Source organism: Eupeodes corollae, chromosome 2 (genome assembly GCF_945859685.1).
Source record: "Eupeodes corollae chromosome 2, idEupCoro1.1, whole genome shotgun sequence".
In the NCBI taxonomy this organism is placed as follows: Eukaryota; Metazoa; Arthropoda; class Insecta; order Diptera; family Syrphidae; genus Eupeodes; species Eupeodes corollae.
The window spans coordinates 152,704,780-152,730,837 of NC_079148.1; the positions used below are offsets into that span (position 1 = coordinate 152,704,780).

At 35.3% G+C, this 26,058-nt stretch overlaps 1 protein-coding gene across 1 annotated transcript; it reads left to right on the forward strand.

The window, feature by feature from the left end:
* The first annotated feature begins 19,889 nt into the window (after window positions 1-19,889).
* Window positions 19,890-23,096, forward strand: LOC129946431 (isoleucine--tRNA ligase, cytoplasmic-like). The gene has a single exon (XM_056056614.1). The coding sequence runs from the start codon at window positions 20,044-20,046 to the stop codon at window positions 22,933-22,935; it is 2,892 nt and encodes a 963-aa protein (XP_055912589.1). The 5' UTR covers window positions 19,890-20,043; the 3' UTR covers window positions 22,936-23,096.
* Window positions 23,097-26,058: the final 2,962 nt, after the last annotated feature.

Here is a 26,058-nt window from a genome sequence, read left to right on the forward strand (position 1 = left end):
AAACGTTCAAGGTGCTTGCTCTCTCTAAACAGATCGCATATAAGCTCGATAATAGGTGTCATAACCGGACACTGTTTAATAGGAAAGCACGCCACGAGACTAGGCGTATTCTCAAATGACTTTTGCAGAAGCTGTATGGACGAGGAAGAGGAGGAAACAGTTCTTCATCTTCTCTGCACATGCCCTGCTCTAGCTCGAAAACTCAAGAATTACCTAGAAGAATTCTTCTTTAACGATCTAAACGACCCAAATCATATCGGTATAATCAGCCTCTTACGTTTCGTAAGGGACTCACGCTGGTTCCATTGAGCTTAGGAGGAAGCATCAAGATTTATGTGGTATCACAATGGGCCATTAAACTGGCCTAAGTGTGTCCGTTTCCATCTTGGCCAGCCACTATAACCTAACCTAACCTAACCTTCTCTTTGCTTCTTCCTTTGAGGACTCGCCTGGCTTGTCCAAAGCACTGAGGATCTTCTTGATGCTGGTATCGTTATCCATCAAGGGGTGATAGCCCACTGTTGTGGTTTTATTCACTAGAACAACGATTCCCACATTGTGGAATGTTTTGGCGCAAATTTTCTTAGCCCTCTGCGACTTAGCCTCCACCAGAGATTTTCTTTCATACTTGTTCTCCTCCACAAATAAACTTATCGCCTTTTTCATATCTCCCAAGCCCTTATGATTGAACGGACTTACTGGAAAGTGTCTCTTTAGGTAGTAAGCGAAAGAGTCGAACATATTTGTGGGCGACGAGTTCGAAGAAACATCCCTTGGAAACGTCATTACAAACTATGACCAAGTCGTTCTCGTCCTTGGGGTCGGCCAATAGAAGTCATAGTGAATTCCGGTTCCTCGCTTAACAAAGAGCGTTTGAACCTCTCGAGGATCATAGACGAACCGCCATTACCGCAAATAGCCACCGGGGCTTTTATTCTAGACGTTGGCAAATTTTCCCGCAATTTGTTCTGTTAGCCACGCAGCTCCCCCAAAGTTTCTTTTTTTTTTTTCTTCCATATTTTGTAAATAAAAAACAAAAAGATAAAATTTCTATTTTGTAAGGAAATTGTATAAATAATATTACTTACCACGACCAAATTTATTTCAAAATGAAATATTTGTTTTGACAGAAGCTATCAGCTGTTTTCTTTACATTAATTTGAGCGCTGAATGTTTCGAAAGGTTTGTTTGTTTAGTTCAACTTTGAATTGCAAATAGTTTTCGATAGGTTTTATATAAAACTTGTGGAAAAACTTGAGTTTTCGATGTAGGCTTTCGGTCAAATCCGATAATTTCAATAAAACTGGGTTTTGGACTTGGCGTAAAAAGCCTATAAGACATACATATTTGAAAATTTAAATGCAAATGGAAGTGTCAAAAATAAAACTACTTAATTGTCATTCTCACCTTTCAATGAACTAACAACATTGAACGCAGACAATTAAGAAAACTTAACGAAGAATAATGACATTTATGTCGATATTACTTCTTTACTTCATTAAAATATTCAAATTTTCTTATGTGACAGGAAATATGCTAAATTGATTCAACTGTGTAATTAATGATTAATCTTCGGTAATTTCCATAGGCCATCAAATCACAAAGATACTCAAAAAATTTTCTTTTTTTAATTATAAGATTCTTCTTCTTAATTGTATGAATCGAATATATTTTTTGACCTTGACATAAAAACAAATATGCTTTATAATTTAAAATTGGTGAAGACAATTTTTGTGTGTATGATTGTTTGAACTTGAGTCATCAAGACACCCACTAGTAGAATACAAATTTATACAAAAACACATCAAAGGGAATTTTATTTGTCAACATATTATCACCCAGCAAAAGCTGACCACAAAGTTTTGTTGGTTTGGATTTGATGAATACTATTCTAAATTTACAAACAACATTCATAGGATTTTTTAAAGAATTTTCGTTTATGCTTTAAAATCATTAAAATTATATGTATTCTTATTTTTGTTTGAATGTTTTTTTTTGAATTCGTATTTTAAGATTTATTATCTTTAATCAATTTTGTTATTTATTATATTTCAAAGTTTCTAAGAACTTGCAGAAATATTCGACACTACTATTTAATTTTGGAAGATATATTATGTTAAAGACGTATGATTGTTAAAAAGTGATATATATTGGACTGATTCTGTCATCGTTTTAGGAAAGAAATTAATAAAAGAATGTCTATAGAATTGGACTACAAACCAAACAAACCATAAGTTCGATATAAAACTAAACACATTGTCTTTTTCAATTTAAAAATTTTAAGCTTAAAGAAAATTTCAGTTATATAAACGAACTCAAATTTGACAATCGCTTAGGTCCGTTTGAAAAGTGCAAGTATTACTTTCTTACTTAAGGTGGCACCACAGTCCTTTGTCAACTAAGGCCTCACCCAACAAATCTCTTCATATATTGCTCGGACCCTAGCTACATAATGGCTGAAACACAAACACGCTTCGGCTTCGTCTGTGTTACGTTGGGCCTGCTTTGAATGACACTTCCAATATGACATATCTAAAATGGCACTTCTGTCATTAGCAGCTGTTATTTTTTCTCTAAATAAAAAAATATGAGTTTTGAAATCGAAAAAATTTAATTTTTCGCGAAAGTAGCTTACACGGCCTTTAAAAACCAATGGGAACCCCTGCAAAAGCAAATGTAATTTTTTGTTGACTTTTGTACAGCTGTTGAGCTGTCAGATAAAGTAAATGTTCAGTAGAGCTTCCGTTTGGAGTCACATTACGTAAAATTACGTTATTTCCTTACGATTCTCAAATGAAACGTAAGGTCGAAGTTTCATTGTGATAGCATGCATTGAATTCCTATTGGTGAACTCGTAAACGTTAGGCGAAGCCGATGCTGAAGTGTGTTTGTGTTTCAGCCATAAATGTCTCTAGTTGTGCACTTCAAGTTGGATGAGATCACTTTCCAATTATGTGCGCCACCTGTTTCGCGGACTTCCTTTACTGCGCTGTCCTTTGGACATGCAGTCGAAGACTCTCCATGGCTGGAGCATGGCGCTCTGCGCAACACAGCCTTCTTAGGCGTTAAACTTTTATTCTTCTGACTAACTAACTCTACGTCGATGTACAGCTCGTCATTCCATCTTCTCCTCCACTCACCTTCTATGCATTAGGGACCGTAGATTATATAAAGAAGAGACTTTCATCCGCTTTTATCATAGCTTATGTGCTTCTGCACCTTATTGCAGGACGGGGATGATGAGGGTCTTATATAGAGACATTTTTGCCGCTGGAGAGAGGGCTTGCTACTCAGTCGCTTTCTTAGTGTAAAGAAACAGCGGTTAGTAAGAGTAATTCTTTATTTGATCTCAGGCCTAGTGTTGTTTTCTGAAGAAACAAAAAACTAGTAAATTTAAAGCGTCAGAAGTCTTCATTCATAATTCAGGATCTATATCGTAACGCAACTTTGCAATAGTTATACAGCTTGGAGACATTCATCTCATTCATCATACTAAGCACTTTTTCCTCTGATAAAAAGTCACTTCTGAGAATAATTCTTCTACTTAGGTCCTCAGACCTGTTAAGTCCGTTGGGGACCCCTTAAGGGGCATAGCGCCTCTATTACGCCTACGCGTCATCGTGTACGGTTTCCGGAGATCTGTTTCAGCTCCCTCCAACTCTTGCCTAGTGACGCTGATTCCGCCTCGACTGTCCTGCGCCATGTGCTTCTCGGTCGACAAGCTCTTCTTCCTTCTTGTGTGAGCAGATTCCACTGCATTGCAATGCAGTCGTTACTTTTTCGAAGCGTATGTCCAATTTATTCCCACTTACGTATTCGTATTATAGATTCTATAGGTTCCTGACCTGTCCTTCTATTAAGGACCTCATTTAAAATACGGTTGGCCAGAAAATCCTAAGGATGTTACGAAGACATCTATTTACGAAGGTTTGCAGCTTTCTTGTTATGGCTGAAGTAACCTTCCAAGTGCTGCACCCATAAAGAAGCAATGATTCGACATTTCTGCGAAACAGTAGTAGCTCTGTCCTTAAGCTGATAGAGTTATTCCTCCAAATTTTCGACAACATACCGAAAGCCACTTTTGTTTTGCCGATGCGGCAGATAAAGTCTTGTTCGATTCCACCTTCAGTGGAGACGATACTTCCAAGGTACTGAAAGCTCTCTACCTTTTCCACTAGTTGCGAGGAAATCATTTTTGTTTCGCCTGAATTATTTTTCAGCCCCACAACTACTGCTTCTCTCTCCACACTTGTTGTCATTTGATGGAGATCCATGATCCTATGAGAGAGTAAGCAATCATCGTCCGCGTAATCCAAATGCTTCAATTAGGATGTCAAAGTCCATTGGATCCCTTCGCTACCTGGCAGAGGTGAGCGCAATACATCGCTTATCACTAACAAAAACAATATTGGACCTGTCTGACTCCGCTTCGGATTTCAAAATTATCTGACAACCTACCATCGTGCAGAACGTCACACTTGGATCCATCATATGTTGCTTTAATAATAGCAATTAGTTTTTCTGGGATGCCTCTCCTCCGTAAATCTAACGAGATATACTCGCTGTTAACGCTATCAAAGGCCTTCTCGAAGTCGATGAACAGCAGGTGTAGTGGTGATCGATATTAAACTCACTGTTCAATAATGATCCGCAGGGTGTTAATATGATCAATACAGGAGGATCCAGCGCGGAATCCTGTTTGTTCGTCATCGAGTGTGGCCTCAAGGTGTTCTCTGATGCATTCCAGTATAACTTTTGCTACTATTTTGGCAACGGCTGGTAAAACGCAAATTCCTGTCCAGTTTTCGCACTTTGTAAGATCTCCTTTTTTTGGGAGCTTGACGATAATTCCCTTCTTCCACTCATGAGCAAAGCTTTTGGTCCTACCGCTTTGTTGTTCTTAAGTGCTTAAATTGCAGCAACGATCTCATCTTTACTGGGAGGTACGGTGCGGATTCGGGGATTAGTTTCTTCAGGCACTTTCTTCTAGTTTCCCTTAAAGTTGGACACGTTCCGACGAAATGTATGACGTTCTCTCTTTCTGCTAAATTGCAAACAGTACACTCCAGTGGTAAATCGGGTCTGTGCGTTATGAAATTCAGGTTGCGTAGTTCGCTTCTTAACCTAACCATTGTAGCAATGAAGTTTACATTATTTGCATCATGGAAGAAGTTCCTTTCTGCGAGATTACGGTTGAACCCACTGTAAGGCCCCAACTGCTTCAGCTGCATATTCTTCTCTACACTTCTGATCTACCGCTGCTATAACCTTGTACATAAGAGCTTTACTGTGCGATACATCTTCCACATTTAATTTTAAATTTAAGTTACATCCCTCTGCGAGACTCGACAACTTACTGTATCAGTGATTTTGGTCTTCTACAGCTTTTACTACTAGTTTTCTAACAAGTCGGTATTCGTTCATACTAGAAACGTGCAGATGATAATCCGCTTGCATCTTTAAAGTCTTTATAAATAAAGATGATAGTCTGATTTCCAGAATAATCACGTAATTTGGCGTATTTATTGGCAGACGAAATATTCTCTTCACATACTGTTTTAAGAGTTTCTCTACAACGTAATGTAGATGAAGTATTCGTAGCTGCGTTACACACTTTTCCATCGACCATTGTTGGAAGCAGTACATGGTTGACTCGTATAGATTTTCGGCCTAGTTTTCAACGTATTCGATTCCTTCATTGGTTATGTTCTTTCTTACTTTAACAAAGCAAATCCGTATTGGTCTGCACCATCTCGGGGATAAAGAGTGAATATTTTGCAATAAGATTTGACTCCCATTCTTGAGACGAAGAGGTACAAGGGAACTCAAAAATATATTTGCATCACTTTTATCGTCATCTTCAAATTTCTGGCTTTGAGTAGACCCAACTTCGGCAAATGTCTCACTTAGGATTCTTGGGGGTAACAATCATGTTCAGCCTTATACACATAGGTATAGCACGAATATATATTTTTGTTGGCCTGACGAATCACTTCGTATTCACTAGCAGTTAAATTAGCTTCGACGAATATCCTCAAAGCGTTTTCCTTAGTGTGTTTCTCAGTTTTCAGGGTTTTACTACCAATCGCAGCTGGTTTCCTGAACTTCATATGACCTTTAGACTTACCGGGAAGTATGCCAACGATAGTGTTGCTTCTTCGCTAAGCCACTCTTCATTCTTATCCAAGAAACGCTTTTCTGTGCAGTTGCAGAGAGTTGCCATCTCCGTTTATAGTTTGCTTTAAACGCCTTGATAATTTTTGTAAGTTCATATATTTTCTCTGGGGGACAGTTTGTGATATCCATACATTTTGTATCCAAATCTTTAAGTTTACCGTCAAGAAGTCTTTGTGAGCTTCCCCTTGCCAACTGATGGAGCTGTTTCCTGATCAGAGGAAAGGTGGAATTAGAGTCATCTGGAATGATATAAAAAATGTTTAGTTATGGTCGCTTGAAAGGAGTTTTTTTCAAATGCTTTGTTTTTTCTTAGGTGAAAACTTGTGAATGGTTGTGAAATGCAAGATTGTTCTACATATCCCGAAGTTCAATAATATATTTGACTAACTTTGCTGCGGGGTGTTGCCAATATTCAAAAACTCTAATGTTTGGTAAAAACAACTGAAAAAGTGCTAATTTTTTAAGTACATTCCTTAACGCATCGATATGAAGAACTTAAATTTAATATATACAAATTTCTTTGCTTAAAATATTGTACATACCTTGATTTACGATATCCATACCAAATTTTTTTCACAAAAGTCACTTTTAAGATTAAAAAAAAAAAACACTTAAAAAATACACTTTTTTTTAAATCAAAAACAAACACGTGATTATTCAAAAAGTGCAAGTTGCAACTGATGGTGTCGCGAACGGGGGTGACGAATTTATAGAACGACTGCACTAAACAGTTGCCTGGGAGTGAAAGTTGACAAAATTGATTTATGGCCACGTTTCAGATCAAAATACCACACTGTGCACCATGTGAAACTATTTGCATCCACATACTTGCGAAATACCACCTGGAAGGTAATCAAGATGGGACTCAATGAACACCCCTGTCTTACTCCAGAGGTGGTTGTAAACTAATGGAAGTCCACCACCACTCTTCTTAAATATCATCACCTTAGATTTTTGAGTATTGACTTAAGATTCCAAAGGCAGCAGTAGTGGTATACTCTATTTATCATAAGTTGTAGGTAATCTACAAGGTCATCTATGAAGAGCGAAAACAAGGTGGGACTCAATGTACACCCCTGTCTTACTCTCGAGGTGGCTGTGAACCAATCAGAAAGATCAGCTCCGTTCCACACTGCAGCCTCTATACAGTTCTTCCAGAATGCGTCCGAGCTTCAGAGACAAGCCCAGACCATATACCTTGTTGAATAAAGCACCTCGGTTGATTAAGTCGAATGCTGCTTTGAAGTCAATCAAGAATGTATACAATTTTCTTCCTAACCTAATAAAACCTTTAGCTAGCCTCCTGACAATGCAAATGTTATCTATTGAAGAGTACCCTGATCTTAAGCCCGCTTGAGTCTCTTTTAACAGGTTCTGATCTGCAATCCACGTTGTGAGTCTCTAATGCAACAGAGTTGTAAAAATCTTAAAACTCGAATTAAGAAAAGAACTTCCACGATAGTCTGCTGCATTCAACGAGGATCCTTTTTTGTGTATCAGAAAGATTATAGCAATCTCGAAATTCATTTGCGGAAATATGCCCCTCAAATACTTTATTAAAAAGTATTACCAGACGTTCTTTTAACATTACTGATATAGAGAAATACCATTTGCTCTCGCCGCTTTTGTATCTAAGACATTCAATTTACCCAATCTAAGAATTGACAGATCATTTAAAGTTCATTAAAAATACAAAGCATATACCAAAATTGCAATGTCTCAAAATTTCATACACATGCTATATTGTACACAAAAAGAAAAACGTGATATCTCACCCATTTGTCCATTGACTGTTTTAGATTATAATGAAAATATTGTGTAAGTAATTTTCTACGAACTGTCAAAATTGTTAATAAAAAACACTTTTTCGCCTTAAGTTTCTTGAGTTCTTCAATATTTAGACCAAAATCAGATTTTTGTTCTTCTGTATTTTATCACGAATCTCTTGATTGCAATCGAGAAGAAGAAATCGAAAAATTAATTTAATTGATATTACATAATATTGTTTGTGCAACTGGGTCATAAATCAACAAATAAACCGCAGAGCGCCGCAGCTATTATACTTATATGCAGTGTAATGTAATGATGCTCTTGGCGACCAAGTCCACTTGAACTTGCATTCTTGCACCATCAATAAATTTATTAAGTATCAGATCGAGTCGAGAGACGGTGGCGTCCAGCACTGTATTGCCGATCAATTAACACTCTCGTGTGTCAATTCCAATTGAACACGTTCCCAATATTAAGGAACGTATACCTATCTTAATCGTATATGAGTGGTGAACGCGTTTTATAACACCACGCTCACGCAACGCACTCATTTAAATATTTATTTACACCGTCATCGTCATCCAAATGTCTGCTTTTCGTTTTTCTCTGTATGTCTGCCAGATATTTGGTTCATTCAAAAAACAAAAAGAGGCCACAAACAGTTGATTTGCTCTGGTTTAAGAATATATGATCCAGGGTCATTGGTGCATGTAGTAAAGACGGGTCGTAAAAATTGTTCACACTTCAGTGAAGGCAAACAAGTCCCGAAAATATACAAATATTTATGTATACGAACTTATTCAAAACCTAAACAAGAGTCAAAACATTTTAGTTTTGTATATTTACATAGCTGCACGATCGGAATCTTAGGATAATAATAATAATAATTGCAAAGCATCAGAGAAAGCTACAAAATAATTATTTATGTGTCGCATTCACTTAAAATTTTAAAATGCAACCAACCATCATCAGGCACGACAAGCAAAGGGGGTGTTAGACTTCAGAAGAAGACTAAATTGTTTCGTGAGTCTAAACAAAAATAAAAACGAAACAAAATAATAATAATTTTTAATGATGATTTTTTCAAATATTTGTGTCAGTCATAAAATGAGTCTGTTTAGTAATACGAAGCAATTGCTGAGGTAGTGTCATAAGCATATTTACTCGCACAACATGTGAAAAAAGATAATTTAAGTGATTTTAGTTTTGTATTATTTGTTTACACTAAGAGTAATAAAATAATGTTTATGCAATGTAACAGTATTTAATTGAGCTCTAGAATTGCATCTCAATTCTCAAGATGTTGTTGTTTGATTAAAAATTCTTATCATTTTTTTATTTTAAAATATATTTTTTATTGCATTATGATCTGTTATAGATCGATGGCGCCATATAAAAATGAATAATTATTGACATTTGCTCCTTTTGCACAAGCAAATAATAACTTTTTTATTTAATCAATAGAAAAGAGGTGTTCACGATCGGTTGGATGAGTAAAATGACCAAATCATTTATTTTTGTTAATTGTGCAAACAAACCTTTTCTTATTTATAACAACACTGGAGTACAAATGTCAAATTCAGGCAGAGATTGACAGTTGTTTAACTGTCAACAAGACTTTAGGCCCAACTATAATAGGCATAAGCTAGCATATGCGCGCATAAGTAAACGTGCGAATACAAAGAATCTCAATACGAGTGAACATAATGGAGTCTAGCTCCGTTATGTTCACTCGTATTGAGATTCTTTGTATTCGCACGTTTACTTTTGCACCAATAGAATATTTAAGTTTAACAATTGTTCTTCTTAAATTATTGTTACAAATACCAACAATTCGTAACAATGACACGTGAAAAATGTTGTATAGTAATTCTTCGAAAACGGATTTACCAGTTTTCACACTAAAACTTCAAAATTGCATGTTCACTCGGTTGTCAGATGGCTAGTGGCTTTAATTTTGCGTCCAAGTACGGGACTGATAATATGTGACTTTTTAACTATTATCTTTTTGGCAACACTGGTTTAAACAGCTGACATGACACACGTTCCGTGTTTTGTTTCATTGTCAAAAATCTTCAGTTTGGTCTATAATTTAACCATGAATCGTCTTACAAACGAACAACGCTTGCAAATGATTGAATTTTATTATCAAAATGCGTTCTCTGTTGAGAAAGTTCATCGTGTTGAACGACGAAGTTCATTTTTGGCTCAATGGGTACGTAAATATGCATAATTATCGGTTTTGGAGTAAATATCAGCAAGAAGCATTGCAAGAACTACCAATGCATCCAGAAAAAAGTCACAGTTTGATGCGGTTTATGGGCTTGTGGCAACATTGGACGGTACTTCTTCAAAGATGATGTGAATGGTGAGCGCTACCGTGAGATCATATCCAACTTTTTTTGCCCAAAATGCAAGAGCTTGACTTGCATGACATGTGGTTTTCACAAGATGGTACCATAGCCACACAGCACTCCCAATAATGGACTTATTAAGAGGTGAGTTCGATGAACATTTTATTTCACGTTCGGGACCGGTCGATTGGCCGCCTAGATCGTGCGATTTAACGCCTTTAGCATTTATTTATAAGATACCGGCCTAAATGTTGGAAAAAGTATGTTAAAATTGGACTAAGCGTATGGACCATTTTAATATCTTCAAATATTAAATTATATGGACCTACTATCAATTCAAATAAAAATTTCATGCATTTTTTTTAATTGTACAGTTGTGTTCATAAAAATAGCAGTGCTCTCAAAATAAAACAAAAAGGCCTTCAATATCAACGTTATAATATATTTCATTAAACTTCTCATAACAAACTAAAATATTTTAGTCATAATATCAGAAAATAAGTACTATCGATTTTTTACCGTTGGCTTAGTCACAGTAAAACCTGTTCTTTAAATATATGGCTGTCCATAAAAATGGCAGTTCATTACAAAGTACTAGATCAATTACGTAAGAAGTAAGAAAAATTGTAATCGAGTCCAGTAAAACCTGACACCTTTCGACTGGTATTGCGTTCCACTAATCACGCACTGCTTTCCACAATTATTTATAATTTTAGGGTTTTGCTTTATGAACTGCGTTCTTAACATCCCCCCACAAATTTGCGATGGGGTTAAGGTCGTTGGATTGAGCGGGTAACTCCATAACAGATAACTTCTTCTGCGCAAACCATGGTTGCCCATCACCATGATATAAATAGGCCCGACCCCTTAATATAAAAAGCAAGCTCATATCATAATTTTTCCGCCACCATGCTTCACTGCTTTGGCAAACTCCATTTTCTTTACCACGTGCCTTTTCGTCAAGAATGGTACCTTGCGTGGACTTTGGGCTGGTAACTTCGCTTATTAAAGACATCTTCGTATTGTGACAGCGTTAACAGACAGTTGAAGCCCATTTCTTATTTTCCTTGAGCCTATGGAACGGTTCTGTTTTGCTAACTGAACAATTTTTCTGTCAGTTCTTTCAGAATTTATCCTTTTTGGGCCTAGCCTTTTCGGTTTATTTTGCCATTTAAAGGCGTTACTGACCATTTTTGCTGAGCGGCCTAGGATGTCTTAAATATTTTAGTAGGTTTTTCCCTCCAAACGCAGTTTTCGAATTTCTTCGGTACAGTGTCTTGACCGCCCGATTGTTTATTTTTGAGCTAATATTTGTTAATTTTTTATATGCTAGTATGGTACAAATACTTTAATACTTTATATAGTATGAAATTTACTTACTGAAAAATAAAAAAAAAATAATTTTTAACTCTTTTTAATTATAAAATCAAAAGCACTACTATTTTTATGAACACTCTTTATTCAGAGAGTTTCAAATAATGTGTGTTCAACGGGAAAAGTAGAGTATAACTTCAAGCTAAAAGCCTCTAATATGAAAAACCGTTAGATGCAAGTAACATGTCAAATTTTTTTGTAGGAATTTTCTTTCTTAAAATAATTGATAATCTAATAAAATATGACCTGTACTGCTATATTTATGAACAACTGTATGTGTTTTTTTTAAACTTTTTTAATGACATCTTACAATTTTAAACGTCAGGTGACAATGGCAACAATGACGTTTAAGGCAATTAGATACAATGTTTGGTTCTCATGATTCTAAGACATTTTTGTTCATTTTTCAACTGACAACATTTTTTAACTTTCTGTATTTTTCGAATGTAATATTTTGACATTTCTGGACGTTTCAAGCTCCCTTTTCCATTGGCAAAACAAATCAATTTATTCTTGATCTCGTTCTGTAAAAACACACATTTTTTCCTCTTTTTCATTCAATGGGGCAACATAGATTGGTTTATTTTTGATTTAAGATCAGATCTGCAGATCTGAATTTTTCAACAGATTTTCTCTTGTTTGCACAAATACTAACAATAAATAAATTAGGTGGCGTAACAGTCCGTAAAAAACCAAGGCCTAGGACTTACAACTCTCTCAAATACTAATACAATTTTTAAAAAATGTTTAGCTAGAAATAATATCGTTTCTGAAATTTGGTATATTTTGTAAAAAACATTGACTTCAAACTTATTTTTCTACACAAAATGCTGTTGCGAATATTTTGGTAAACTTTTAGAAATATCGATAAAGTTATCAGTATGAGTCGCTTTCTAGACGCTTTTATTATACTCAAGTACACTTGCATCTTACACTCTAAAAAGACCAAAAGAGAGTTTTTTGGGGACCGTGGATACGCTATCGCTCTGAGCTAACCGCTACGCTGATTCCAATCATATAATTGTATGAATTAAATCATTCAAAACCTTTCTCAGCATAAGCAGTGATTTTGTTAAAACTGCCATAACTAGATAAATAAAATATAAAATAATATCGACTGATTTTTAGCACAAAATTAAAATCTTTATAAATTCTTTGAAAATACCTAAACTTGCCGACTATCTAAACGTAAAAAATGCTTTAAAATTTTAAAATTGTTGAAGTTCTAAGCTGCAATTATCTAAAAACACATTTTTATCAAGGTTTTTAAAATGAAATAAAATAACTTACCTATTTAAATATTTTAAAATCTTAACGCCAACCAAACGACATCAAAAATGCAATGAAAATTAAATAAATTCACTAAAAAACTTAACACCTCCTTTTTTTAATTAACTTTAATACACTACTTCTTTATTTTATTCACATTTTTACTGCACAATGATAATAAATGCATTTGAAATAAATTTTCTTTTTTAAGATACGAACTAATCACCAAAGGCACAAATTCAAAATTTCAAATTAAACCGCCAATTAACATTACCAACCACATAAACACTACCGAACCGACACCGAGCGACCAACCGGATGAGCTACGCCATTGATGAAAAAGAAAATGAATTGAATTCTAATTCACATTTTTCATACACAAAATTAAACACTTAATTTTGAAATGAATTCATATTTTTTTGCATACACTTAAACTTTAACACTTGCTTAACAATTTGCTTGAATTTTTAACACCGCACATTTAATATAAACATTTTAATTATATTTTTTTCTTTTTAATTTCGAGACGAAAAACGATCACAAGCACAAGAAATTCACAAATGAAAATAACTGTTACTGCCCATTACTAAATATAAAGAGATGAATTTGCAAATGGTCGTGTTCATTAACCTGGGTTAAAATGCAACTCTTCGAACTATAGTGAACTATGAAATACTCAATTACAAGAGTGGATTGAGGAATCGAATTGAATTCGAATTTAGATTTATGTAAATCCAAGTATGTTTCTACGTGCTTTGGATCGAAAGATTAGTTAAATATTGAGTAAAAATAGAATTGTAGTATAGATAAACCTTTCGTATAATTATGGAGCTATTTTTATTTGTGTTAATATGCAAAGGTAATTCAAAAAAGTGTGTACTAGCTAATGTCGCCGTAACCACTAGATGTCGCCCTGTAGTTTCTCTCCGATAAGAGTTTTATTTATACACAAAGATGACATTCATTATGAGAAATGTTTTATATTAAAGATTTTTAATAACAAAAAAACATGCAGTAGAATAAACAAAATGTAAATAATGCAAGACCAGAGAGTCTGAAATGCGAGATTGATTACAATTTTTGCAATGAGGTAATTGTTATTTGAGGAAATTTGAGATGTATGCAATCAATAATTGAACGTTATGTTGTTTGTTATTGAAATAATCGGGACGTAAATCCAATACAGTTTGGAATTTTTAATGGTTTTAATTTGTTTTATAAAAGAACTGTTTATTAAACTTTATTTAGTGAATAAATGGAAAGTGGAATTGACCGATTTGGCTGGTCGGCAGTGATATTTTTGACACTTCTACCAACTTAATGTCTCACTGACACGGAAACATCACACAACGAATATGTAAATTAAAATTTTTGATATTGCCTGGGTACTAGGGGGAGAATAACAACCGCTTGTAGTACTGTCAAAATTGAAAAGTACGAAAACAATACATCGTGGTGCGATGCGTAGTTGAAGCCGAAGCTGAAGCTCAATTTGGGTGAATTTGGACTTTATGCTGTGCAGATTTTTGACATTTGTATGGATTATATGGATAATTAAGTGATCAAAATGCGTGTTTTTCATGACAGCTTCTACATCAAGTATTTTTTAAGGTATACATACAAGCTTCATCCATTGGCTGCGTTAAATCTCGTGTTGGATAAGGTATCTTGGATAATTGGATTTTTAGATACCTTGTTGAACGAGCTTGGAAGTCAAAATAGATCATAATTACATTCCAAAATTCGGAGGCAAATAGCTTCTTAATCATCTATTATGTACAGAATATCCTCAAATACAACTTCAACTAACAGTTTGTATCTTTTCGTTTACTAACAAATACAAAAAGCTGAAATAAATTTTTAAGTTTCTTGAAATTCAACCATGTGTTGAATCAGCTGTTCTGTCAGATACCTACATACCCAGAAATTCTTGGATACCTTTGGATTCCTTTTTTGACACCTCAGTTGTTTTTGATCAGCTGTTATTTTACACGTAAAACACTAACAAAAAGGTATCCGGATACCCTTCCTGTCTGAGATTGAACGCAGCCATTGTGTTCAGGCGGTAAAGCTCAAACGTTACTTTGTGTACTTTACTACTATGAAAATGTTGAGTTTACTAAATAAATTTATAGTGACAGTTCGATGACTAGTGAAAGGGTACGTAAAGGGTACGTTCAAAAATTAAATTCAAAGATAACCCGATATATTCTATTATTGTTTGAATAAAAAGTATTGGCACGATTTTAAAAAGAAATAAAGGATTTTCCTTCGTTTGTTGATTTTCTTTATGTTCATACCAATTTCGTATGACGTCACACTGTGTAATACAACATTTTATTGAAGTCAATAGCGTTATAGGTTCATGAAATATTTGGGATAAAATAATTTATCCACACTTTTTTTAAATTCCTGTAGTAAAAAATCTGTAAAACAAAATATTATTTTCATACCAGATGTCAAAAATTTCAAACTTAGAACTTTACATGAGTAACTTTTATTTGCAGATTAAACCACAATTTACCAAAAAAAGCTCCTTACACAGTTAATAAAGTTCAGCTTTCAGTTGAATGAAAATAAAAATATGATCAGCTGTCATTTTGACACAAGATTGTGTCAATATGCCTTTTATAATTTATAATAAAACTGGAGTAAAAATGTCAGATTTAAACCAAGAACGACCGATGTCAGGTTTAAAATGACAAACACAAGCTAACCATTGTGTTTATAAGTTTTCCGTCAAATTTCGTATAAAGTTGTTTAATTGGAAGGTTATGTTTTGGCAGTTGTCAAATTAGATACTAGAAACTTGCTTTAACTTCAAGTCCCTTATATAATCTTAGCCTGGATTAAGATTCTAGAAATGTTAAAACTTTAAAAAATGTCAAAATTTTTAATTTCACCATAATCGAACCGATTACAATAACTTCTTACGAGAAGTTAAAAAAGGTGAGTATGCCTGGTTTAAGTACACCACAGCCATCCCATAAATTTCAATCAAAAATATCTAAGCTGTCTTTTTATATTTTTCGTGTCTTTTAATTAAAAACGACAACTTATTGTCATTTTTTCAAATCACGAATAAATTTTAATTTAAGCTTTAAATAATCTTTAACTCACGTTCAACTGTCAAAACTGTCTATTTTAATTCAAAAACCATTAAAATGAATTAATAAGAAAAAAATATTTGTTTCAAAACAAAACAAATAAAAATTATAAGAATTCAAAAATGTCTGAATATTTTATTAGTTCAACCTATTGAACTCTGTCGCAGACCTCTTTTAATTCTAAGAAATCAATATGACAAAGAATTTCGACTCATTTCTATTGACGGTGTCCGGTGGTGGCGTGGCGTGGTGTGGTATAGCGTGGCTCAGGCGGCGGCGTCATGCAAATGAAGTCACCATTTGATAACAATAATTCATAATTAAAATGATATGATATGAATTATATGAGACCAAAAGTACTATTTATGATTGCAAATTCTTCAACACTTTGACTTTTTATCGACTTTGAATTTGCATATATGTAAAATTGTAAATGTACGCACATAAAGACTTCCATAAATTTTAAATTTTGTGTTCATTCATTGGCTATTAAATGAGGCACAATTGAAATTCAATTTAAAAATGTACCCTCTTTTCCACATTTATGACCTAAAGAAGTGACCCCATTTCGAATCATAATATGCTAAAATCATTGAGCCCCATATAAGGAAGCTTTAAAGATATCCGAAGTCCATTCAGAAAATAGTTAAGATATAGTAATGTATAAAGTCTATATAATAATGGACTTTTATACTTATGTCTACTGTGTTTATTGAGTCTCCATGTTCTATAAGGGTGTTATGTACATTTTGAAAATAGTTGAATTCTACTACTATTTCAAATTTCCTATAAATGTTCAGTACTTTTTACTCGAAAATTATAGAAAATTTAATGAAAACTAATCATGAATTTCATGAAAAATTTATTAAAATTATGGAATACAAATTGTTCATTTTTTAAACTGATTTCAATAAACAAATTAAAAATTTAAATACGCACCACCCTAACACGAACCTACTTAAGAGCTACCGGATATCCGGGAGTTGGGCTTTTGTATCGCCGAAGGAAGAGTATAGTGGCATAAATTCTCCTTCCAGGAATCTTTGTGATTTGTGGAACTCTATCTTTTTTCCCTATTTTATTTTGTAGGTAGGTGCGTAAAAGAATGACCTATATATTTATAACCTCCCGATATCTTAATTGACCATAGGGAAAAAAGCAGCAAGTGATTTAATGGCTTTTCTATTTCCAGAATGTAGCTTGTTGAGAATTATATATGTTTATTATAGAAGAGATGCTTATTTAAGTAAAAGGGAAGTCTTTTGTATGTACCTCGGTTTATGGGTTTTGGGTAAAATAGAATATAGCGTATAGTAGCAGTTACTATTTTCGATTAGATAGGGGTTGCTCTCTGGTGGTAGACATTTGGTGTGAAAGTTATGAGTTTATCGGCGTTATTTTATGCAGAATCAGAAAAGGTATGTATGGTAAAGGCAATCCGCATACCTTAATTACGTAAGAATCGAAAAATAATTAGTGAAATTTCAGTACCTAACTAATTTTTTAAATGGGATTTAAGGCATAATGGCTGAAACACAAACACGCTTCAGCTTCGGCTTCGTCTACTTCACGTTGGGCCTGCTTTGAATGACACTTCCAATATGACATTTCTAAAATGCACTTCTGTCATTAGAAGCTGTTATTTTTTCTCAAAATAAAAAAAAATAGTTTTGAAATCGGAAGTAGTTTATACACAGCCTATAATAACCAATGGGAATCCCTCCGAAAGCAAATGTATTTTGTTTGTTGCCTTTTTTACAGCTATTGATCTGTCAGACAAAGAAAATGTTCAGCAAATTTGAACTAGAGCTTAAGTTTAGAGACACATTACGTAACATAACGTTCTTTTCCTTACGATTGTCAAATGAAACGTGAAGTCGAAGCTTCATTGTGATAGCATGTATTGCATTCCTATCGCTGAAGCCGAAGCTGAAGCGTGTTTGTGTTTCAGCCAAAAGAACTCAATAATTAGATAAGTAATAGTGTATAAATCAAGACGTCAAAAGTCAATATGTCAAAAAAGTATTAATATTTTTCATTGCGGTGACTTGGCAGTTCATATATGCTACGGATAAATTTGACAAATATCTATAAATATAAAAATATATTTTTTAGCTGCATAAGAAGTTTCAATGGTTTTTTGTCTATAGTTTGACAGTCGAGAACGTCAAACTGTGTTGACATTTCTCTTCAGTAAGGTTTGAAAATTCATCGAAAATTCCTTGACGTCGCTCACAATTTGTGGAAATTTACTTTTAAAAAATAAATTTGTTCATGAAGTTCATACAGCACTTCATCCACTTCACGGTGGCTCATTTCTAATTAAATTATTTCGTCAATAAGCAAAATTAATGTTTATGGAGTGAAGACAATCAACATAACATCCACTAAATTTGACAATTCGGTGCCGCTTACACGCTGTCAGCATTATCGCTCAATAGTTCTTTCGAAATGAAGAAGGAACTGCTCAGTATTTTTTTATTTGCACAAATTAATCACCAAAACAGAGACTACATTTAATTACAGCATGAGGGCGCAACTTATCGTACAGTGTGCTTGAGCAATTTATAGGAAAATCAATTTAGTGATAGCTTTATTTCAAAAAGATCTAAAGTCTCTCGATAACGATTTATGGAGCTTTGGAAAAGCATTAAGTGATTGATTTATGCCAACAAACCAGCTACTATTCAAGCATTAAAAGTCTATATTGAAGCCACATTGAAAAAAGTGAAAAATTGGACTTAGCCACGTTTAAAGAATAAGTGTCATAAAATAATCTACCACAAAATTCCAACAATATGTCAGTCTTGTACTTTTATTCAAATTTTGTAAGCTGTTAAAACACCCATCGAAATGAGAAATTTTGTATTTTGTATTGTGTCATAGATTTAGAAAACAAACAAACCCACCTAGAGAAAATGACGTTTAATGTGTTGCAATCAAACGTCATTTTCTCTATTGACATTGCAATTTTGTAAAAAATTAACTTTAAAACAAATATAGCCAAGAGTGACAATGAGCTCGAGCGGGCACTTAATTGAAATTAATTAAGATTTTCGTGTTCTCGAAAATATAAAAACATTGTTCATACTGTCAGAAATCTTAGAACAGAGTTTTTATGATTCGATTTCTCAAAAATTCTTTATAACACAATTCAAAAAAGAAGAAAAGAAATGAAAAGCAATTTTGATTGCTAGGTGAGAGTGAATTGTGTTTATGTTTCATTCTCCCGATCGGTCCTGATTGAAAAATCTTAAAATCTGTTATCTGATAGAAAGAAAGAGAGAATTAGAAATAATGTGGAATTTCATAGCTATGTTTAATTAAATAATTATGATAGTAAAATAAAACAAATTCCTATTGACAATTTTTCACTTTATACTTCTATGTTTTGGTGGGTTATTGTCGGTAAGCTTAACAGAGTATCTCTAATACAAATATAGCTCCACCGGCTGTACGAGAAAATGTACACACAGTTAGACCATAATTAACGAACAAACCCCTTTCCATCAGTTCTTATATCTTTCAGCTTTAATTTACAAAAATGAAATCATGAAAACAAATTAAATAAAATTAATTCCTTTCAATTTCTTCACATGTTCTTCGTTTGCTCCTTAAAAGTGGGAAAGATTTGAATTACTAAATATTCTGCTTAAAACAAGAAAACAAATCAGTTTTGATGAAATTTTGAATTGAATCAAGATGCCAAACAGACCTTTTCTTTCTCTTCATTTGTTTTCCTATTTGCCGCTAGATGGATACTTGTTATTTCATCACTAAATGCAAAGCAAATTTCAAAACAATAAACAAAAACAAGAACGCACCCTCCACTCCACCCCCTAAATTATTATTAATCACTTCATAATAAAATGCAATTAAAATCGAAACTTATCTATAAATTCGGTAAACCCGATAGTAAAACCTTCATTGTTATTCTGTTGATTCATCAAGAAGTCAAGACGAAAAAAGTACCTTACTAAAGAGTGGCGGCTATGACTAGATTCCATCATAACATAACCATTCCCGAAGTCTACAATCCTCTTATTGAGGAACCTAAAATCATAAAATTCTGGCACAAGAAGAAGACCTTCCACAAAATAAAGACCAATCGCCGAGAGAAAAACGATGGTAAGTTCTGCTTTCACAGTGCACCAGTGTCATGCAATGGACATCCTCATTCTGGACAGATTTTGAATAGTCTGATTAAAGACGTGTTGAAGCGTTATGGCTATCAAAAGAATTGTCGAGTTGACAGCATATTCCGTTGGGATGGACACAATCTTCCAATTCAACATGAAGTGGACAGAGAATTAGGAATCACCCACGAAGAGAATTTGAAGAGAAGTGACGCTAAACTTTACAATGAATATTGTCGAACAGTTGGACAGGAACACACCGCTGAATGGATGTCCGTCTTCCAGAGGCTGGGACACTGCGTCGATTGGAACAAAGATTATAGCACCTCGGACAACCGATACATGCAAGGGGTTTGGAAAGTGTTTAAACAGCTTTACGACCAAGGTCTTGTGTACCGAGACACCAAACCCCTCTTCTACTCAACTGTCTGCTCCTCTCATTTCACCAAATTTCAAGCTGAGGAGAATCTGAAGGAAGTTTCTGAGATAGGCTCAACAATTGCATTGAGAATAGTTGATTCCAGTGAAAAACTCTTGATATGGACAACAAATCCCTGGATGCTGGCATTCAATTCTAGGCTCTACGTGAATCCTAAGGCGACATATGTCCGAGTGAAGGTTGAGGAACAGACCTTCATCCTCGCCGAGAATAGTCTTGAATTCGTTTTCAAGAACCCATCCGAATACAGTGTCATTGAAAAAGTTCTGGGTGAATCTCTGGCAAAGATCAAGTGTGAATCCTTGTTTGAGAATGTCCCTCCAAGTTCGGGATTCCGAATCAACACTGACCCAATAAAATCCGACGACGAGGAACCTAGCACGGGTATTACTGGCTCCGCAAATTTATCTTCTGAACTCCTTAAAAATGGAACCATTCTTAACACCAAAGAAGTCAAATACAAGAGACCCCACTGCCCAAAGTCAGGAACTCCCCTTGAGAGAAGAAACATCCAATCTTGGTTTATTCGAGTCGAAGAAATTGTCGAAGACTTCCTAAGGCATATCATGAGCTTTATAAATTGGGTTCCCGAGCAACAAGTATCAGAGAAGGATCTTGTGAAGTGGATTGAGAACCACTTTGCCCAATGGCCAATTAGTCGTAGGGGACAATGGGGAACTCCTGTTCCTATATGGTCATCCCCATCCGGTGACGAAGTTGTTTGTGTCGAAAGTCTCGAGGAGCTCAAGAAACTTTCGGGGAAAAAAAATATTCCAGATTTGCATAGAGAAAATGTTGATTTCATTCGAATTCCTTCAAGAACTCCTGGAAATCCCCCTCTTCGTCGGGTTAGTGATGTTTTCGATGGATGGTTCGAATCTGGAGCTTTGCCATTTATTTGGGAAAGATATGACCAAGCTGACTTTGCTGCTGAAGGCAACGACCAGACCAGAGAATGGTTCTACACAACAGTGATTCTAGCGACTGCTCTGGCGCGACCTTCACCATATCGCAATGTGATTACCCACGGACTGACTCTGGAAGCGAATGAGACTAAGGTTCTCAAACGCAAACACAATCGCAACGACCCCATGAGGCTATGTGAAAAGTATGGAGCTGATGCTTTCAGACTTTACATGCTCAACTGTTCACAATCTAATTTCACCGTGAAGGAGGAAGGAGTCGCAAGAATGGCCGAGACTGTGATTCAACCGCTCTATAGGATTTTCCATAAGTGCACAAGTCAAATGGGAAGTCCTAGTTGGGTGAATTATGGATATATTTCAGAATGGACTTATCATCAATCCCAGGACCTACTAGACCAATGGATTCTGTCCCGAACCGAGTCACTTCTAAAGTTTTATATTGATGAAATGAATGCCTTCCGTGTCAATTCGTTTTTGCCCAAATTGATTGAGCTCCTGGGACAAATTGAAGCCTGGTACATTCCATTGAGATGTCCTGAACCCAATCCGAAAGATAAAGAGACATCAATCAATTCGACCTCAATACATCTAAGCACCAGTATGTTGTTTAATGTCATCTATAGACTGTGTCTAATCTTAGCTCCAGTAGCTCCATTCCTGACGGAGTTCATCTATCAAATCCACAAAAAATGGATGGTATTTTATGTCCGGGAGGAATCCATGCACGAAGCTCGACTTTTTCCACCTTGCGTCTCTGTAATAAAACCAGATCTTGAATTGAATATCCAACGAATGCAAAGTATAATGGAGACTTTAGGATCACTCAGAGGTAAGCACATGATTCCAATGCAATATCAAATCCAGGAAGTTGTTGTGATTCATCACAACGAGAAACTACGAGATGGAATTGATTCCGTTAAGAAGTCGTTTTTAAAAATGATGAATGTAGTTGATATGAGGGTTTCGGAGGATCATCGAGAGTTTGGAATTTCAAGGAACGTTAAAGTCAAAGAAGATTCGAATTCCAATAAGAAACAGTTGATTTTGGAGAACTTAACAGAAGAAGAATTGAATTTTTTGATAAAAGAGGAAGATTTAGAAGAAGAGAAGGACATCACACTGGAAGATCTTGTTATATCATATGAAGTTCCCAAGGACACCGATTTGAATATTGCAATTGCTCCTAGTGAGGAACTGATTGTAGTAATGAAAATGAACAAGTCTTTGAGTTTCTATGAAGAAGGAACAGTCAAGGAACTAATCCATCAAATCTGCAGCCTCAAAAGGAGAAGAAACTATTATCGAAAAGATTCTGTCGTAATCATGTATACGACGGAAGATGAGTGTCTGAAGAATGTGATAGCCAAATATGGAAAGACTTGAAAAAATCTACTTATTGTAAATTAAGCCAGAAAGTGGATACTGGAACTGGAAGAAGAGATGCAGGAGAGCGGATAATGGTTAAAGGAGCTGCGATAAATATGTTTTTAGATGACAAAGAAGAAGTAGAAGAATGTGAATAAAATTAATTTATTTTTAAATAATTCCATTTGTTTTATTTTCTCAACAAACTTTATTTTCAAGGGAGGTTTGGTGAACTTAAGTATGATGATCCCCCTAACCCTACATTTTGAATGCATCATGAAGGCTAGGCTGTTCGTGGATGATACCTTGTTATATGTGTCTGGAAGATATGCGGAGGAGTGTATCGATCAATTGAATGCTGATTTAAAAAAAATTGAATCAGCAGCAAACGAGAGATAGGTTAGAGGTGTTTCCTTATCCAGACGACAGCGGACGAATTCTCGAGATGGAATCAACTGTGGCGTCTACAGTTCCAGTAAGGTTGAACTACTTAGTGAACACCTTATAGGGCTTCTTCGACATATTCGAAACCCAGGCCTGTAAGGAGCGGTTTATCCGGCTGCCCGTTCTTGGAGTTATACTAAGGATCTGGCCCTCCAGGTTGGGGGTTGTGCCGTCGGGGTGACTTCCTGGCCACGTAAAAAATACCTTTAGTTGCGAAGCACCAACAAGCCTCGGATACGGACAGATCCACTTTTGACAACCCACGCAAACGAAATAAGGACAACAAACTTCGGATCTGTACGTAGAATGTTAGGCCCCTTAACAGACCACGTTGAGCCGAACAATTAGAGGAAACCCTAAACTGTTGCAAGGCAGATATTACCGCCATCCAAGAAGTGCGATGGGATAGACCGGGCAAACGCAAACTAAAAGACTGCGATGTATACTACGGCGACTGCTACCGAGAACAAAGACAGCGTCTATTTGGGTGTGGATTTGTTGTTGGAACTAGTCTTGAGTTTCAACAGTGTGAGTGAGTGCATCACGACAATCCGCATCAAGGCTAAATTCGCCAACATAAGCGTAATCTGCGCGCATGCCAAAACAGAGGAGAAAGATGAAAACACCAAAGACATATTCTTCGAGCTCTTGGACAAGACATAATATGAGCAGGGCCCTGGCTATGACATTCAAATCTGGTAGCTAGTACGCAGTTCACACACCTCATTATAGGGGACATGGAAATCTCCTGAACAATCAACCGTCAACCAGATTGACCACATTGCGATCGACGCACGAATCTTCTCCAGTATACAGGATATCCGAACATTCCGAGAGGCCAACATTGACTCGGACCACTACCTCGTTGTAGCCAAGGTACGGCTATGGATATCCCGATCCAAGCCAAAACAAGGAAGTACTGTGTTAGATGGCTATAATCGCAAGAGACTGCCATGTCTTTTTCCGATCGAGTCTCTAATAACCTCTTAAGGAGTCCAATGCTGCCTGCATTAAGCATTGAAAACCAGTGGCAACATTGAATTGCAGCCATCAGAGATACCGCCTATGAAGTGCTAGGTTTCACACGGCCACCACAGCGAAACCCCTAGTTTGACGACGAATGCCGGCAAGCGGACGCAGTGAAACAACGGGCATACACAAGGGCGCTGCACAAAAAGACCAGAGCTGCTCGCAAGCTCTACGAGCAGAAGAGGAGAGAGGAACACCGGCTTCTTAGATGGAAAAAAAGAAAGCATGAGAAGCGCGCGATCGAGGAGATAGAGGGATGTCACATCAGGAATGAGGTTCGAAAATTTAACCAAAAGGTAAAAAAAAACCTCCCAAGGGTACCAGCCACGAACCGAAGCCTGTAATCGCAGTCGATGTTGAGAATATGTGAAATAATACAAGTGAAAGTGTGACAAACATTAAAGTTGATAATGAAAACTTAGAAATAATAACAGAAGTAAGGTACCTTGGTGTTGTTATAGACAACCAACTTTCATTTAATAAACACATATGTAGATTATGTAGTGAAAAATATAGCAAAAAAGACTAACTTATTGAGAAGAATTCGAAGAAATATTTCAACCCCTAGTGCAATAAATATCTTCAATGCGATAATAAAACCACACTTTGAACACTGTCCATCAATTCTGTTTTTGTGCAATCAAGAAATGATTAATAAGCAGCAACTTCTCCAAAATAAAGCAATGCGAACAATTTTAGTGTAATATTTATACTCCAATCGCTAATATGTTAGATATGTTAATGTGGCTTAACGTTGAACAAAGAAATTTAATGAATGTTTTACTGTTTGTCTTTAAAATAAAACATAATTTAATGCCTGCTTATCTTTCTCGTTTCCTCAACTATGTAGGTAATGTTCAACCATTCTCTCTGAGAAATAACCAAGACTTCCGCATTCTATTTGCAAGAACAAGTGCAGCCCAGAATTGTATTTTTTCGAATTTTCAACAGTTTGCCAAATGATTTAAAATCCGAAACCAATTACAACAGTTTTAAAAGGAACATTATACATTTTGTTAAACTCTAATTAAATTATTTAATTTAATTATTATTGAATTATATATTTGTTATAAAAATAAATTATTTACATCTTGCTCTTTTTAAACACGCACAAACAAGAATGTATTTTATAAAATTTGTAAATTTATAGTTGGAAAAACTAAATAAACAAACAAAGTTCGATCAAAGCCACAATAGCTGCTTAGTAGGCTGAAGGACCCGAAGCAGCCTAAACCCCCACCTGAAGACAAGAGACAAAAAAGAACGTCTCCTCTTCGCACACTACAAAGATCAGAATCTTATAAAAGAAGAGGTTCAAAGATTCGCATTACCCAGATTGGCAATGCTGGTTCTACTTGCCTTCCACAAATAATTAATAAAAAGCTCAAGGTGGTCAACAATAAGTACTTACGGTTCTTACCTTATAACACAACTTTACACTCTGCTTGGTACTTGGAAACAACAGAGCTGACGGTGATAGGCACAACACTGAACCAACTTTAGACACATCATCTTGTGAATTGTAACTCATCATTGGTAACAAGATACTCCAAAACCCCAACGAATGATGAAAGTGCCTTAAAACCTATGTCACAGCCAGGAAACTTTGTCTTAAATTTGACAAAACAAGATCCTGTTCCATTATATATCTACAAAACAAATCTTTAC

Excerpts from the sequence above, each read along its gene's own strand:
- LOC129946431 (XM_056056614.1), top strand. The coding sequence starts at position 20,044 with ATGACTAGATTCCATCATAACATAACCATTCCCGAAGTCTACAATCCT.